General features: G+C 42.5%; 1 protein-coding gene across 9 annotated transcripts in view; it reads left to right on the forward strand.

The window, feature by feature from the left end:
* The window catches only part of TTC27 (tetratricopeptide repeat domain 27), a 150,909-nt gene that overhangs the window by 16,321 nt on the left and 116,236 nt on the right, over positions 1-18,352 (forward strand). For all 9 annotated transcript variants that reach the window (XR_014786841.1, XR_014786842.1, XM_084828391.1 and 6 more), the window contains exons 6-9: positions 1,470-1,634; positions 15,436-15,572; positions 16,645-16,757; positions 17,321-17,387. Coding sequence is in view for 7 of the 9 variants with exons in the window: in XM_084828391.1 (XP_084684517.1) it covers positions 1,470-1,634; positions 15,436-15,572; positions 16,645-16,757; positions 17,321-17,387 (482 nt within the window). In the remaining 2 variants the exon portion in view is untranslated. The remainder of the gene's footprint in view (positions 1-1,469; positions 1,635-15,435; positions 15,573-16,644; positions 16,758-17,320; positions 17,388-18,352) is intronic.

Consider the following 18,352-nt stretch of genomic DNA (forward strand, 5'->3'; position numbering starts at 1 on the left):
GTACGTGACCTCTGATAGCCAGGTAACAGTTTATAAGGAGGCTGCAAAAACAACAACAACTTAATTGTAGTTTGGCTCTCAAATTTGGAAACAGAAGGCAAACTTTTCTCTGCTGTCTTTCCTTCTCTTTTTCTTTATTGATTTATTTAGGATGTCTGTATACCATCTTCATAATACTTTATTATCCCATGGTGGCTTACAGATCAATCTAAAGCATAAGAACTACAGTAGTAGAGCAGTGTAAACAGTAAATTATTAAAGGTGAAAACCAGCATTACACGAGTGGATCCCCCACCTCAGACACCCCAATCTGCTATGGAGAGTTCTCCAATGCCCTGGAACAGATTTTGAGGACCATTCCATCAGCAGGTGGGAACCCTGAAACAGATCAAAACAGAGTGGAATGCTAGTTAAGACTGCTAGTGCTTAACAGAACTCGAAGTAATTAAAATGCCTTGAGAGAGAATAAAAACATAACCTGACATTTAAAAGATTATTATCTACTACTTTATTAGGTGCCCAACATAGTTCTTTGGGAGGGTGTTCCGAAAAAGTTGTTTCCTTGATTACCAACTGCCTTATCTCTGATGGTGGGGACACCTGGGAAAAAAGGGTAGGTATGTGGGAGAAATCCAATTAAGTTCTTCCACTGATGGAACTACTTCCATCAGTGAAACCAGGAGGAAGGTGATTCCCCAGCTCCCTGCACCTTTAAAACTTGCTCTGAAGGTTTGGGGGACCCCCCGGAGTGGATTTTCAGGAAGCTGCAGGGGCAGAGGAGAGGAGTACAAAATTGTGTCATGAGAGCAGAAATCTGCTTGCATGACATTGACCATGTTTGGACCACATGCTGTGGCTTGTCAGTGGTTATTTAATTCACAGTGAGCTGTGGCGCCCATGGGTGCCAGATCGCATATCCAGCTCTCGCTCAGGGGTTGTTGTGTCATGTGAACCTGGCAAGCGTGAGTTATGTGAGGGTTAAACAACCTAAAACAGGTCATGGGTTGTGTGAGGGTTGTTTTATCCAGGCATAACCCATGCTTGTTGAGTTTGCACAGCATGACAACCCCCAAACAGGAATTGCATATTCAAAATGGAGGCTGCACGCACCTTGCATGCATCGCAGCCTCATCATGGGCAGTGGTGTCATGTGAACAGCCCCACTGGATTCTTCCCTGTGTATTTTGTTTGATTAAAGCAACTTATTTTTCCTGCTTTAAGATATCTGTATGCTGTATTCCCAGGAGGAAGTTTTTCCAAAATATTTTCAGTTCTTCTAAAAAAAGTTGCTTACTATATAAACAGATTCTCTAAAAAGTGTACATAAAAACCTGAGGATAATGGAGCCACTTTAGATTTGATGTTGGATTTGCCACTCAGAACACAACCCAATGTGTGTTTCTCTGCTTCTCGTTATGTTACCTCCTCACTCGGTTACTTAATCTCTTCTACTCGTTTTTGTTTTGCAGTGTTTGAAATTGAGGCTTTGTTCACTGATGATGAATGTTGGCATCTCGCTGTTCAATTCCATCTAGAGTGTGCTTACATATTTTTGAATTACTATGAATATAAAAAAGCCAAAGAACACTTCCTTGCAGCTAAAGACATAACCAAGTTACAGATTGATTTGACAGGTATGTTTCCTTTACACATTCTTGATCTCTCATACACACACACGCTTTCTCTCTGCAGAAAACAGTTCACCATTGTGATTTTCCAGGAGTCTCATGGCAAGCTTGGTTTGGGGAATGAATTGAGTATGCATAGAATATTTAACATCAGAAATTATATTAAAGCTGCCTTCAAGAAGTAAGCACAGCCACACTGACAATTGTGAGCAAATGGCCGTGAAGATGAAAGTATCTGATCTCTGTCAATGTCCAAAGGAACAGAGTAGCTTGTGGGGATTCTGTTTAGCTTCTCCACAAGTGGAACTGTTTACGAGAGACTGGTGCTCATCCTGTGAAGACATGCAGCTTGCCATGCTGATGGGCTTCTCCTTCAATCAAGCTGTATATGATGCGTATGAGATACATATGACTGCTGAGAGAAGGAGTTGATGGTAGTGGGTGAAAAGGTTAAGCCATTCCATGAAATGTTGGGAGACTTTCCTAGCAGCTGGGAGGTAGAAAATAATCCAATCCCTCTGGCAATAATGCCTTCTTTCTCTTAAGGAGTGACTCCTCTTTGTGGCAACGAGAAAGCAGCAGATACTCTCCCTGTTCACTGGGAGCACAGGAAAAGGGTGTAAAGCATCCTTCCCCATCCTGGTCCCCTCCAGATGCAACTCCCATCATTCCCAGCTAGGAATGATGGGAGTTGCAGTCCAGCACATCTGGAGGACATTGTTGGGGAAGTGCAGGAACTCCTGGTGGGTGGAACATTGCTTCCTTCCTCGGAGTTCTAAGAGGAAAGTGTATTATATGAGATCACTCTTTAAGACCTTGGTGTGTGAACTCATGCATTAGTTACTGTATTCACTGACTTAGTTTCTTTTAGTCTTCAGTGCTCCTTGACTGCTTGGTAGTTCTGTCTTTTTCACCTAATTACTATGGTATCTGCGTTATTTTATATTTTTTTTCCCTCTTTCCTCCACATTTTCTCTCTTATTTTGTCTTTTAATTGGCATGTTCTGTGGGAAGTGTTATGGTCTAGAGGAATTTGCCAGCATTGTGGGATGGGTTTATTGCTTGCAGCTGGTAAGTTTGGGCAAAGAAGCTTCTAGAGTAAGCTTAGCACACAAGATACAGCTGTGGTTTGTAAATACATGACTAGGTTGCGAATCTTCTTCCTTTGATCTCTGGTTTGGACATTCTGATTTGAATCACCTCAGGCCTAACTAAATTGCAAAGTCAAGCTATCATTTACAGTACCTAAATGGAGCAGAGATGTTCATTTGCAAATGGCATGTGCGCACAGAGAGATTGAGAGAGGTTGGTGTAAAGCAGCACAACAGCAAAGCAACAAGGAGGCTCTACATCCACTGTGGATGCAGTCAGTCTTAAGGCAAAATCTATAAGAAAGGTAGAAAGACCAACAACAGAGTATTAAAATAAAGACATAATGGTGGGAACAGTCTTGTTCCTTTAAGAATTCCAAGGCACAGTTTTGTTAGAAATCATGGGATAATTTGCAGATTGGCCCTTCATGCCTTTTAGATGCTTGACCAGGAGGTGACCATGGATTCCTGTTTTTACCTGCTGTTAATGTACAAAGTGATGAGTATAGATCTGCTGACTTATAATGTCTGTTGATGTACACCTGTCATGTGCATGGTGGAAACACCAACATATGCACCATTGGGAAGAAGTGTCATGGCTCTGCAGAAAAGCACATGCTTTGTATGCAGATTCAATTCCCAGTTTCTCCAGTTGAAAAGTGTTCTCAGAAGCAGGGCTAGGAAGGACCTTTACCCGAAACCTTGCAGAATGACTGCTTGTTAGGGTAGACAGGGGCTGCGGTGGCTTAGTGGGTAAGACGCTGAACTGCAGACCAGAAGGTCAGCAGGACAGCAGTTAGAGACGTGATGGAGTGAGCGCCCATCTTCAGTCCCAGCCCCTGCCAACCTAGCAGTTCAAAAGCAAGACATTGCAAGAAGATTAATAGGTACCGCTCCGGCGGAAAAGGTAATAGCATTCTGTGTACCTCGGTGTTCGGTCATGCCGGCCACATGACCACGGAAGCGTCTTCGGACAGCGCTGGCTCTTCGGCTTAGAAATGGAGATGAGCACCACCCCATAGAGTTGGACATGACTGGTTGGGGACACCTTTACCTTTTTACTTTAGGACAGACAGTACTGGACTAGATTTGACAAATACCCTAACTCTGTATAAGGTAGCTTCATCTGTTCATATGATGAGATATGCATCAGAGAGCACCTACCAAGTGCCTTATAATATCAGATGTCATGGTCTTGGGGACACAAGATAGCTGGACAGGGAGAGTCCAATACAACGAACTTTTACATTGGGAATGGGATATAGTTGGCTTAGGGAGTCATTCTTTTACTAAGTTCTTTGCTCCCATTTTTGTGATTTTGCTTCTCTCTCATTTATTGGGTCTGCACTTTCTCTGGGGTTAGAGGCCGTTAGAGTCCCCTCAAAGCTGCCTACCCGCTGAACGACACAATTGATTTGATATTTATGCTTTGGTAATAAGTAAAATTAATGGCATAACTCATTAAATGAAAGATTTACATCTTTGGCGAAATTTACAATTACTTGCAATTCTGTTTTTCAAGTTATTGGGTTCTGTTTGACTGTGTGTCCTCTCTAGACTGAGTGACATAGGTGCTTCCTTCTAAAACATTATATTGTGGAACAGAACATCGTACCATTCATTATCCGAGCAACCACAGAGGAAATGGAGAGCATATATGCCACATTAGGGTTCATTCAATGAAATTACAATAATAAAGGGTTCACAGTGTTTGTGTTTTTCAAGCATATATCTTTATTGTTCAGTAAATAAAGTGATGTGGAACTAGGAGCAGGGTAAAAACATCCACAGTTGTTTAAACAAGCCCTGAGTTTTCCAACTTCAAGAGTATTGATCTTAATATAATTGTCATCATAGAAGTAACCTCTGAATTCATGCCAGAAATGAAAGGAGCAAGAATTGTACAACTTATTTTTAAAGGGCAGGTAGCACCTGCTCTACTCTACATTGTTTAGTGTGTTGATGTCAAATGGTCACTTATGTACACCTTCCCAAGAACATCATAAACTAAGTTAACACTTTACAACTCTGCACACTCTGAAGCTGATTTATTCAGTGGCAGCTTAGAGCCTAATAAAGATACCTGAAAAACCACCACTTAACAGTGTTTCCACATAACTTAAAACATAGGAAGCTACCTTATACAGTCTGACCATTGGTCCATCTACCCCGGTATTGTCATCACTAACTGGCAGTGGCTTTCCAAGGTTTCAGACCTCTGAAGCTTGGATCTGGTTCATGTTGGTTAGTAGGCCATTGAAATTCAGGACCAAATTGACCTTTTGCATTTAACATACACATTTTTTTGTGCTGCAAATGGCTTCTGGTGCTAAATGGGGGATTTCCTCCCAGTGAAATATTCGGAAGAAAGAGCTTCTTCTGGACTGCTGCACGGGAAGAAAGGGTAAAATTTTCCATCCATGCCTGCTGTGATCCTGTAATCATTCCCTCTCCCTCATGCTATTGGTATTTTTTAAAACATGCACATTCATCATGTCTAGTTTGGCCCTCAGTTGGGTATTCATGAGTGAGAGAGAGCTCCAGACATAGTAAAGGTTTGTATTATTGTCAGATTTCCAGTCTTCTGTCTCTGACTGGGTTTGCATGACACAAGGGTGTTTAATAAGCCATGATGACTTGTTAACCACCCCCACACATGCCAACTGATTTACTTAATTATCCTTGCTGTATGTGGGTTGTTGTCATGTCTGAAACTGGCAAGGGTGGGTGATTGGGGTGGGTAACAAACTGCCCATCAACTTTATAACAGACCGTGGGTTGTGGGTGGTTTGTTAACGGCCTGAGCCACCCACCCTCGCCAGGTTTGGACATCATGACAACCTGCCCCCAGCGAGGGTAATTAGGGAAATCAGCCAGCTTGTGCGGGGTTCGTTAGCAAGCCACCATGGCTTATTATCCACCCTTGTATTGTGCAGACTGGCTCAGTTGGCTGGTTTGCACATCACGGTAAGCCACCCTGAAAGCAAAGTGGCTTGTTTAATCAATCGCTAACCCAAGATACTGCTGTAAGATGATTGGGCACCACCTCCCCCCAGTCTGATCATGATGTGCAAAAACAGTAAAACTAGGGATGTACATAGAAATTTGTTCTACTAATCTGCATTTTTTACTTCCATGCTCGATTTCAGTTTGCATTCGTGATCACTGCTCACTCTGCAGGAAGAACACAATTGTGCAAATGGAGCAGGGATCAACCATGACAGTTATAAAAATTTAAAAAGAAACAAAAGGAAAAGCACAGACCCAAAATACCCCCCCCCCCCCGGCTAAAGCATGAAAATGTGAATTTGGGGGGAATTTGTTATTTTTTCTTTGTTTTCTAATTTTTGGGCTCATGCACAATTAACTAATGTGCGCAGGTACACATTTACTGCTCGATTTGCACAATTCTCCAGTTCCCGCAGAGTGAGCAGCGATCACAAGCGTGAACTGGAATCAGGGACACAGGTGTTGCCAGCCTGACATACGGCTAGCAAGATTGCGAGGCAGCATGTGGTGTGGTCAGGTCTTCTGCTGCTCTTGCCAAGTGACTCTATAGCCCCTTGGCACAAGCAATGCCAAGTTCACGCATCATGACAAGCCACTCTGAAAACGAGCCACCATCCACAACAAGCCATGGGTTCTCAGGGTGGCTTGTGCATAGTTAACAACCACACTGAAATCTCCATGCTGGGTTTGGACGTCATGACAAGCCACTCTGAAACAAACAAGGCTGACAACGCACCGTGGGATGTCATGTGAATCAGGATGTCTCTTTCTAGGGTATAGGCAGACACTTTGCTCCTTGAGAATTCGCCTTCCACTGTAGGTCATTGACTGTTTGGGGCCCAGATATCTTCGCTTTGTCCTCCTTGTTCAATGACTCTTCTGTATAATTAATTGCTACCCAACCCTGTACCTATACCTTCCTCTTTCTCCCTGCATCCTCTGTCAACAGCAAATGAAGTCTTTTTGTTCTTACCAGGCATTGTTATCTCTTTCTTCTGTTGCTTGTTCCAGTCTTGCTCCCTGGTCGTCCTTGACCTCTCCTTGCTTCCTAGACTTGCCAGGTTTGACCTGCTTGGTTGAGTTACATGGAATTGATCTGTGCCTGTCTATTCAACCGTGGACCTAGCTAGTACTGAATGGGACCCCTATGTATCCTATATTTATCTTATATGTATCTTATAAAGGAACTGCTCCTTTTTGTACCATGAAGTTAACATCAGGCAATCTGAGCTATGTAGTAGAAGCTCAAATGGTGGGATCTCCAAGTTTACACGTTATTTTGGCGCATATCCATAAGGACACTTGGGATTGCTATGTAACAGCTCTTTGAAGTAAAATCAAGTAGATTTGTTTTAAATCAGAAGCAAAGAAGGAGATTTAGTAAAGATTCAAAATTTCTGGGTTGGTTTATGGTTAAAATGATGGAATAGGGAAGTTATTTTGGTGGCAGTACTCTGATTAGTGAGGTTAAATAGAACTTGCCAGTATCAGAAAGAAGGTTTGTTGCAGTAGCCTCAGTGTGAGCTAATGAAGGTCTTGTGCAAGTGCTTTAGTTCTGTGGATGGAGAGGAAAGGCCATATTTTATTACTGTGATGTTATGTCAGTAAAAAAAAGTAAAATCAAAGCCAGGAAAGATTGAAACCGATGTCTTCCAGCTGGGTTTGGACCTGATCAGTAAGGAGAATGGTGGCATCCAAAATTAACAGTAGTAGAAGATGTTGATGCAAGATGTTAGGAGCTGATGGATTTTGTTTTAACCCAGTTTCTGTGGGGATTTACTATAGAGATGAACAACTTCTTTAGAAGATTTTGTGGTCTGTCTCATAGTAACTTGCATGAACACAAACTTTGTTTTAAAAAAAACATTCTGCCAGAATAAAAGGAAAATATTTTCTATTTCAATTCTGTTCGGGTTTTAAATAAGCTTTGTCAGAGATTGCTGTATTTTATTTTATGAGATGGCTATAAATCTGTACACAAAAAGTCTCAAGCTGAAACAGTGATAATCCATAATTTAGTGATTCCACAGTGCTATAATTAGAGAAGCTTGCTTTGTTCATTGTTGTTCAGTGTCCGACTCTTTGTGACCCATTGGACCATAGCACGCCAGGCCTTCCTGTCCTCCGCCCTCTCCCGGAGTGTGCTCAAATACATATTCATTGCATCGGTGATGCTATCTAGCCATCTCATCCTCTGCCGTCCCCTTCTCCTTTTGCCTTCAGTCTTTCCCAGCATCAGGGTCTTTTCCAGAGAGTTTTCTCTTCCCATTAGGTGGCCAAAATATTTGAGCTTCAGCTTCAGTATCTGTCCTTCCAATGAGCACTCAGGGTTGATTTCCTTTAGGATTGACTGATTTGACTTCCTTGCAGTCCAGGGGACTCGTAAGAGTCTTCTCCAGCACCACAGTTCGAAAGCATCGATTCTTCAGTGCTCAGCCTTCCTTTTAGTCCAGCTCTCACAGCCATACATTACTACTGGGAAAACCATAGCTTTGATTAGACAGACCTTTGTCGGCAAGGTGATGTCTCTACTTTTTACTGTGCTGTCTAGGTTTGCCATAGCTTTCCTCCCAAGGAGCAAGCATCTTTTAATTTCATGGCTACAGTCACCATCTGCGGTGATCTTGGAGCCCAAGAAAGTAAAATCTGTCACTGCTTCCATTTCTTCCCCTTCTGTATGCCAGGAAATGATGGTGCCAGATGCCATGATCTTAGTTTTTTTAATGTTGAGTTTCAAACCAGCTTTTGCAGTCTCCACTTTCACCCTCAACACGAGGCCCTTTAGATCCTCTTCGCTTTCTGCCATTAGGGTTGTATCGTCTGTGTATCGGAGGTTGTTGATAATTCTCCCGGCAATCTTAATTCTGACCTGTGATTCATCCAACCTGGCGTTTCTCATGATGTACTCTGCATATAAGTTAAATGAGCAGGGCGACAATATACAGCCTTGTCGTACTCCTTTCCCAATTTTGAACTAATTGGTTGTTCCATGTCTGGTTCTTACTGTTGTTTCTTGACCCTCATACAGGTTTTTCAGGAGACAGGTAAGGTGGTCTGGTACTCCCATCTCTTTCAGAATTTGCCACAGTTTGTTGTGATCCACACAATCAAAGGCTTTAGCGTAGTCAATGAAGCAGAAGTAGACGTTTTTCTGGAATTCTCTTGCTTTCTCCATGATCCAGCGAATGTTGGCGATTTGATCTCTAGTTCCTCTGCCTCTTTGATACCCAGCTTGTACTTCCGGTAGTTCTCGGTTCACATGCTGCTGAAGCCTAGCTTGTAGGATTTTGAGCATAACATTGCTGGCATGTGAAATCAGCGCAATTGTATGGTAGTTTGAACACTCTTTGGCATTGCCCTTCTTTGGAACTGGAGTGTAAACTGACCTTTTCCAGTCTTGTGGCCGCTGTTGAGTGTTCCAAATTTGTTGGCATATTGAGTGCAGCACTTTAACAGCATCATCTTTTAGGATTTTAAATAGCTCAGCTGGAATACTGTCATCTCCGCTAGCTTTGTTGTTACTAATGCTTCCTAAGGCCCACTTGACTTCACTCTCTAGGATGTCCGGCTCAAGTTCCGTGACTGCACTATCATGGCTATCAGGGACATTCAGATCTTTCCTGTATAGTTCTTCTGTGTATTCTTGCCACCTCTTCTTAATCTCATCTGCTTCTCTTAGGTCCCTGCCTTCTTTGTCCTTTATAATGCCTGTCTTTGCACAAAATGTTCCCTTGATATCTCGGATTTTCTTGAAGAGATCTCTAGTCTTTCCCATTCTATTGTTTTCCTCAATTTCTTTGCATTGTTCATTTAAGAAGGCCTTCTTGTCTCTCCTTGCTATTCTCTGGAACTCTGCATTCAGTTGGATATATTTTCCCTTTTCTCCCTTGCTTTTCACTTCCCTTCTTTCCTCAGCTACTTGTAAAGCCTCATCAGACAGCCACTTGGCTTTCTTGCATTTCTTTTTCTTCGGGATAGATTTAGTTGCTGCCTCCTGAACAATGTTACAGACCTCCGTCCATAGTTCCTCAGGCACTCTGTCTGTCAGGTCTGGTCCCTTAAATCTATTCCTCACCTCCACTGTATATTCATAAGGGATATGTTTTAGGTCATACCTGAATGGTTTAGTGGTTTTCCCTATGGTCTTCAATTTAAGCTGAAATTTTGCAACAAGAAGCTCATGATCTGAGCCACAGTCAGCTCCAGGTCTTGTTTTTACTGACTGTAGAGAGCGGAGGACAGGAAGGCCTGGCGTGCTATGGTCCATGTGGTCACGAAGAGTCGGACACGACTTAACGACTGAACAACAACAAATAGAGTTTCTCCATCTTTGGCTGCAAAGTACGTAATCAATCTGATTTTGATATTGACCATCTGGTGATGTCCATGTGTAGAGTCACCTCTTGTGCTGTTGGAAAAGAGTGTTTGCTATGATCAGCGTGTTCTCTTGGCAAAACTCTATTAGCCTTTGTCCTGCTTCATTTTGTACACCAAGGCCATGCTTGCCTGTTATCCCAGTGATCTCTTGACTTCCTACTTTAGCATTCCAATCCCCTATGATGAAGAGGACATCTTTTTTTGGTGTTAGTTCTAGAAGGTGTTGTAGGTCTTCATAGAACCGATCAACCTCAGCTTCTTCGGCCTCAGGGTTGGGGCATAGACTTGAATTACTGTGATGTTGAATGGTTTGCCTTGGATTCGTACTGAGATCATTCTGTCGTTTTTAAGATTGTACCCCAGTACTGCTTTTCCCACCCTTTTATTGACTATGAGTTCTACTCCATTTCTTCTAAGGGATTCTTGCCCACAGTAGTAGATATAATGGTCACCTGAATTAAATTCGCCCACGCTTGTCCATTTTAGTTTGCTGATTCCCAGGATGTCGATGTTCAGTCTTGCCATCTCATGTTTGACTACCTCCAGCTTGCCTTGATTCATTGCTCTTACATTCCAGGTTCCTAAACAATATTGTTCTTTACAGCACTGGATTTTCTTTCCACCACCAGACATATCCACAGCTGAGTGTCCTTTCGGCTTTGGCCCAGCCGCTTCACTCTTTCTGGCGCTACTTGGAAATACCCTCTGCTCTTCCCCAGTAGTATATTGGACACCTTCCGAACTGAGGGGCTCATCTTCCGGTGTCATCTCTTTTAGCCTTGTGATACGTTCCATGGGGTTTTCTTGGCAAGAATACTGGAGTGGGTTGCCATTTCCTTCTCCAGTGGACCACATTTTGTCAGAACTCTCCGCCATGACCTGTCCGTCTTGGGTGGCCCTGCACAGCATAGCTTATGGCTTCACTGAGTTACGCAAGCCCCTTCGCCACAACAAGGCAGTGATCCATGAAGGGGGCTTTGTTCATTATAATGTAGCTAAAACTATAGCATCTCTTTGAAAGTGTATGGTAAAAACAACCCCCAAACTACTTCACTTTGTACTTACAGTATGATTAAATATGGCAAATTAAGCATTCAGCTAGCTGATTGGTTTTGTTTGTAATTATTTGGTTATGTTTGAAGATTTAAGTACAAGTGGTACATGTTTTGGTAGACTAGAATAATTATTTTAACTATAATTTTATATATGTATATACATATGTATATATGTATATACTCAGTGAAGCCATAAGCTATGCCGTGCAGGGCCACCCAAGACGGACAGGTCATGGCAGAGAGTTCTGACAAAATGTGGTCCACTGGAGAAGGAAATGGCAACCCACTCCAGTATTCTTGCCAAGAAAACCCCATGGAACGTATCACAAGGCTAAAAGATAGGACGCCGGAAGATGAGCCCCTCAGGTCGGAAGGTGTCCAATATGCTACTGGGGAAGAGCAGAGGGTATTTCCAAGTAGCGCCAGAAAGAGTGAAGCGGCTGGGCCAAAGCCGAAAGGACACTCAGCTGTGGATGTGTCTGGTGGTGAAAAGAAAATCCGATGCTGTAAAGAACAATATTGTTTAGGAACCTGGAATGTCAGATCAATGAATCAAGGTAAGCTGGAGGTGGTCAAACATGAGATGGCAAGATTGAACATCGACATCTTGGGAATCAGCGAACTAAAATGGACAGGCATGGGCGAATTTAATTCAGGTGACCATCATATCTACTACTGTGGGCAAGAATCTCTTAGAAGAAATGGAGTAGCACTCATAGTCAATAAAAGGGTGGGAAAAGCAGTACTGGGGTACAATCTTAAAAATGATAGAATGATCTCAGTACGAATCCAAGGCAAACCATTCAACATCACAGTAATTCAAGTCTATGCCCCAACCACTGAGGCTGAAGAAGCTGAGGTTGATCGGTTCTATGAAGACCTACAACACCTTCTAGAACTAACACCAAACAAAGATGTCCTCTTCATCATAGGGGATTGGAATGCTAAAGTAGGAAGTCAAGAAATCACTAGGATAACAGGCAGGCATGGCCTTCATGTACAAAATGAAGCAGGACAAAAGCTAATAGAGTTTTGCCAAGAGAACATGCTGATCATAGCAAACACTCTTTTCCAACAGCACAAGAGGCGACTCTACACATGGACGTCACCAGATGGTCAATATCGAAATCAGATTGATTATGTCCTTTGCAGCCAAAGATGGAGAAGCTCCATACAGTCAGTAAAAACAAGACCTGGAGCTGACTGTGGCTCAGATCATGAGCTGCTTCTTGCAAAATTTCGGCTGAAATTGAAGAACGTCGGGAAAACCACTAAACCGTTCAGGTATGACCTAAATCATATCCCTGATGAATATACAGTGGAGGTGAGGAATAGATTTCAGGGATTAGACCTGATAGACAGAGTGCCTGAGGAACTATGGATGGAGGTCCGTAACATTGTTCAGGAGGCAGCAACAATATCCATCCCAAAGAAAAAGAAATGCAAGAAAGCAAAGTGGCTGTCTGATGAGGCTTTACAAGTAGCTCACGAAAGAAGGGAAGCGAAAAGCAAGGGAGAAAGGGGAAGATATACCCAACTGAATGCAGAGTTCCAGAGAATAGCAAGGAGAGACAAGAAGGCCTTCTTAAATGAACAATGCAAAGAAATAGAGGAAAACAACAGAATGGGAAAGACTAGAGATCTCTTCAAGAAAATCCGAGATCTCAAGGGAACGTTTTGTGCAAAGACGGGCATGATAAAGGACGGAGAAGGCAGGGACCTAACAGAAGCAGATGAGATTAAGAAGAGGTGGCAAGAATACACAGAAGAACTATACAGGAAAGATCTGAATGTCCCTGATAGCCATGAGAGTGCGGTCACTGAACTTGAGCTGGACATCCTCGAGAGTGAAGTCAAGTGGGCCTTAGGAAGCATTAGTAACAACAAAGCTAGCGGAGATGACAATATTCCAGCCGAGCTATTTAAAATCCTAAAAGATGATGCTGTTAAAGTGCTGCATTCAATATGCCAACAAATCTGGAACACTCAACAGTGGCCACAAGACTGGAAAAGGTCAGTTTACATTCCAATTCCAAAGAAGGGTAACGCCAAAGAGTGTTCAAACTACCGCACAATTGCGCTCATTTCACATGCCAGCAAGGTGATGCTCAAAATCCTACAAGCTAGGCTTCAGCAGTATGCGAACCGAGAACTACCGGAAGTACAAGCTGGGTTTCGAAGAGGCAGAGGAACTAGAGATCAAATCGCCAACATTCGCTGCATCATGGAGAAAGCAAGAGAATTCCAGAAAAACGTCTACTTCTGCTTCATTGACTACGCTAAAGCCTTTGATTGTGTGGATCACAACAAACTGTGGCAAATTCTGAAAGTGATGGGAGTACCAGACCACCTTACCTGTCTCCTGAGAAACCTGTACGAGGGTCAAGAAGCAACAGTCAGAACCAGACATGGAACAACCGATTGGTTCAAAATTGGGAAATGAGTACGACAAGGCTGCATATCGTCACCCTGCTTATTTAACTTATATGCAGAGTACATCATGAGAAATGCCGGGTTGGATGAATCAGAGGTCGGAATTAAGATTGCTGGGAGAATTATCAACAACCTCCGATATGCAGACGATACCACCCTAATGGCAGAAAGCGAAGAGGATCTCAAGAGCCTCTTGTTGAGGGTGAAAGAGGAGAGTGCAAAAGCTGGTTTGAAACTCAACATTAAAAAAACGAAGATCATGGCATCTGGCCCCATCACTTCCTGGCATATAGAAGGGGAAGAAATGAAAGCAGTGACAGATTTTACTTTCTTGGGTTCCAAGATCACCGCAGACGGTGACTGTAGCCATGAAATTAAAAGACGCTTGCTCCTTGGGAGGAAAGCTATGGCAAACCTAGACAGCATAGTAAGAAGCAGAGACATCACCTTGCCGACAAAGGTCCGTCTAATCAAAGCTATGGTTTTCCCAGTAGTAATGTATGGCTGTGAGAGCTGGACTATAAGGAAGGCTGAGCGCCGAAGAATTGATGCTTTCGAACTGTGGTGCTGGAGAAGACTCTTACGAGTCCCCTGGACTGCAAGGAGGTCAAATCAGTCCATCCTAAAGGAAATCAACCCTGAGTGCTCATTGGAAGGACAGATACTGAAGCTGAAGCTGAAATATTTTGGCCACCTAATGCGAAGAGAAAACTCTCTGGAAAAGACCCTGATGCTGGGAAAGACTGAAGGCAAAAGGAGAAGGGGACGGCAGAGGAGGAGATGGCTAGATAGCATCACGGATGCAATGAATATGAACTTGAGCACGCTCCGGGAGAGAGCGCAGGACAGGAAGGCCTGGCTTGCTATGGTCCATGGGGTCACGAAGAGTCGTACACGACTGAACGACTGAACAACAACAAATATACACACCTGTGTACACATGCCTTGGCAAAAAAAAACGCCTCTTAGCCTGGCATCAGAAGCTAATGCAGTTGGGGTGCTATCATCAAAAAAGCCTTTAACCAATCGCGACCTGCCTTATCTCTAATGGCAGAGGCACTGTTCATGTGGAAGGAGGCAGTCCTTCAAGTACTCAGAGCCTAAGCCATATAGGGCACTTGTTGGAATAAACTGGGCATTTAGTTGTGAATTCTGTGAGTCGTCAAATGTGTTGATGCGTCAATCATTTTATTTAATTAACCACCATGCTTATATTGTAAAACACAAGGGCACTGGATATTAATATATCTTTTTGCCAAATTGTGTATTTTATTTTACGTATTTATTATGATTATGACGTTTAGATCCTTCGTTTCCTCCATCATGAGACTGAAGATGGTAAAGATGGGGTTTTCATGCCATGTTCCATCCAAGAACTGGTCTGACTCAGGCCTGTTTAACCACATCAAGGATGCCTCATTACGTGTTGTATCCAATGTGCTATTTAGAATTTTTGTTGCTGTCGTTCAGTCGTGTCCGACTCTTCGTGACCCCATGGACCATAGCACGCCAGGCCTTCCTGTCCTGCGCTCTCTCCCGAGTGTGCTCAAGTCCATATTCATTGCATCGGTGATGCTATATAGCCATCTCATCCTCTGCCGTCCCCTTCTCCTTTTGCCTTCAGTCTTTCCCAGCATCAGGGTCTTTTCCAGGGAGTTTTCTCTTTGCATCAGGTGGCCAAATTAAAATCAAAGTAGGACTAACATTGGATACAACCCTATGTGCCTTCAGTCTACTGTGCCTTTATAGGTATAAAGATATGCACATGTGTACCTTTAAACTATAAGTTCTTCTGAATTTCTGATGGAATTTCTGTTTCATCTTAATGATTAAATTTTGCAGGTGCTCTGGGAAAACGGACAAAATTTCAGGAAAAATGTGTAGCACAGCTCGTATTAGATGTTCAAAGGAAAGATAACATCCTCCTTCCTCACCGGGAGCTTAGTCCAGCACCTACTCCACTAGAAGAGTTAACTAAGGTATAGAACTAAAGCAGAATTATTTTCTTTTGGAATGTAATGCACTTCCTAACCTATCCATAGATTGTCGTGTTTGCCTGTGTGTAATTGCTCTCTTATATAAAAGGATAAGTGCAGTTTTTGAAAGCTGATAGAAATGAAGACGGCCTAGTGTGTGCAGGCGCGCGCGTGTTCATGTGTGTATATGTGTGTGTGTCGCATAGCTATTGACATTTCTTGTACAATGTAATTTTACGCCTTAATTGGGCAGCGTAAAATGATAATCACATGGAGTAAAATAATATTCTTTAGCAATGATTAATAAATCCATAAAGCTTTGAACACTGTAGCAAGAACCTGTCTGGATCCTGATGGTATTCAGAAAATCACTTTCATGCTTCCATCTGGTTTCAAATATATATATTTTTGTGTATCACCAGGTGTTCGTTTAGATAGAAATCCTTTGCCACCTTGCATTAGAAAGGATTCTATGAGCTGAGCCATGCATCCTTGGTCACATGAACATTAAATGCAAGGGCGCACAACTTTTAACACTCAACTCTCACTTGCAGCTGCACACTGCAGGTACCTTGAATGTTCCCTAAAACAGAAAGGGAGGATACAACTGTTTTAAAATAAATACACTGCAAGGGAAAATCAGTATGGTGGACAAATAGTATTTCAAGAAAGCTTGTGTGCCACCACTGATTTTTCTCATAGAGAAACCCTTCATAATCTTGTAAGGAAGCTCACGATTTCCTGGAGCACAGGTAGAAAACCGTTGATTTTACAGATTCATATGACAGATGGAGAATATTTCTAAACTGTTCTGTTCTTTAAAAGAACTTTTATTCTTCATTCCCAGTTCTGCAGTTTTGACACGCATCCTACTTTTTAAAAAATCCTCTTCATCACAGTTGCTATTTGCTAGTCAACAGAATCTTTTCTACTGTTTAGTCAAGTGGAAAACGTGTATTCCTGGCCAAGTTGAAATCTGATGCTGCTGTTCAAGATTTTTATTATTATTACTGCAACTTCCAAACAGATTAACAATTTTAGATATAATTTATCTCTTATGTGTATTTCCCAACAGAATTATGCTTTAGATGATGACACAGTGTTAAATGAAATAAAGTTTATGGAATCTCATCAGAACCAGATGCCTGACCTATGTGCAGAAGAGCTTGCTGTTATCCTTGGAATGTGGTAAGATAATACCTTGGTTCCATCAAGTTTTTCCTCCATGTTTTCATGCATGTCTAGCTACAGCAAAAAGACTGTTTTGCAAAATCTTGTCAGTGGAAAACTTCTCAGGGCAAGGGAGGCTCCGTGCATGTACTGACTCACAGGGCTGGTTGAGGGGCCTGGTAGCACTACAGATCTATTCTGAGAACATTTACATGCAAAGAGGCTTCTGCGCTCTGCTTTCTACTCATAGAGCAATGAACTATGTTGTGACTACTTTGGTTTAACAGTTCTTTCAGTCTAACAGAAGAGACATATGTAAAAGTTGTCTGAGCTTTCCTGGCTGTCTCACATAAGTTTTAAGAATGTATTTCAGGATATCTGTGTTTAACTGGTTTTAAGACTTGCAGACCTAGAGGCTTATGTAACAGCATGCTGTGGATTAATTTCATTTTAGCTGGTTGACATTTTTATTTTAATAAGTGTGTACCCCACTTTTTCATACAATGATGCCCAAGGTGGCTAACAATATTTAGTGCAAAGAAAAAAATAATACTCCGCATATGATTTTTATTTTTTTACAGCATAAACTTTCAGAGGAACAACCCAGTCCATAAGCTCACTGAAGAGGAGCTGCTTGCTTTTACATCAGTAAGCAACTTACCTATATTTTCGTTTGCATTGCTTGGAATGTTATTTAATCCCTTCTCCCTCCACAGGTATACTAAACAATTTGGTGGGGTGGGGAGCCTTCCAAACTACCTCTTGTTAAGTGGAGGATCAGAAAGGGGCTTCTATGCACATTTATGCGTACATACTCGGGAAGTCAGAGAAACTTCCCGAGTTGGACGGGGGTTGGACTCGATGGTCTTATAGGCCTCTTCCAACCCTACTATTCTATGAAACCCTCAGTGGATTCAAATTAGATAGGATTTCTATGACTCCATCCTGCGGATGCCATAGCAGACTGGCTTTTTCTGAGTCACACAGATTCCGCAGTCTTGCAGACTTTTTATGCGGGTGGGGAGTGGATTTTCACATGTGTGCAAATGCACATTTGCAAACGAATGAAATTCTTGTACAAAAATTGGGTTCAGTCAATGACCGGATAATGGAATGAAAGAAGTTTGACAATCCGTGAAACACAGACAGAACAGATTTCACAAAATCTCTATGTCCCTAGCGTGGACTTTTGCACACAATACTGCATGATTAGGGTTCACAATCATGTAGAAAGGTCTATGTCTATGTCTGGGATCCAGCATTTCCCCCCTGCCAGTAGAAACACTCCTTGTGAAAAATTCTGTCCATGTTGCTCTGGCTGGTGGGACATGGGGTGGTAGTAAGTAATCCCTCCCCCCAAGGACCACCTCCCACACTGTTCCAGAGTGTCTCCAACCCCACTAGAGCAGATTTGCAAGGGGCATAGGGAACTCGAGGGAGAGGAGGGGGGATTCAGCAAAGATTGCCTCCTCCCCCATTCTACCAGCATAAATGCTCTGCTAGATCTGAAGCCTTTCATGGATGGAAGGAGTCCTTCCTCCACAGGAGACAGACTCTGCATCCAAGTCACACCGTTTATGCAGAAGTATTTCTTGAAAATTCCTTCTTGTATT

This window comes from Heloderma suspectum, chromosome 1 (genome assembly GCF_057233095.1).
Source record: "Heloderma suspectum isolate Gila_16-S chromosome 1, 16-S_ref, whole genome shotgun sequence".
NCBI classification, from domain to species: Eukaryota; Metazoa; Chordata; class Lepidosauria; order Squamata; family Helodermatidae; genus Heloderma; species Heloderma suspectum.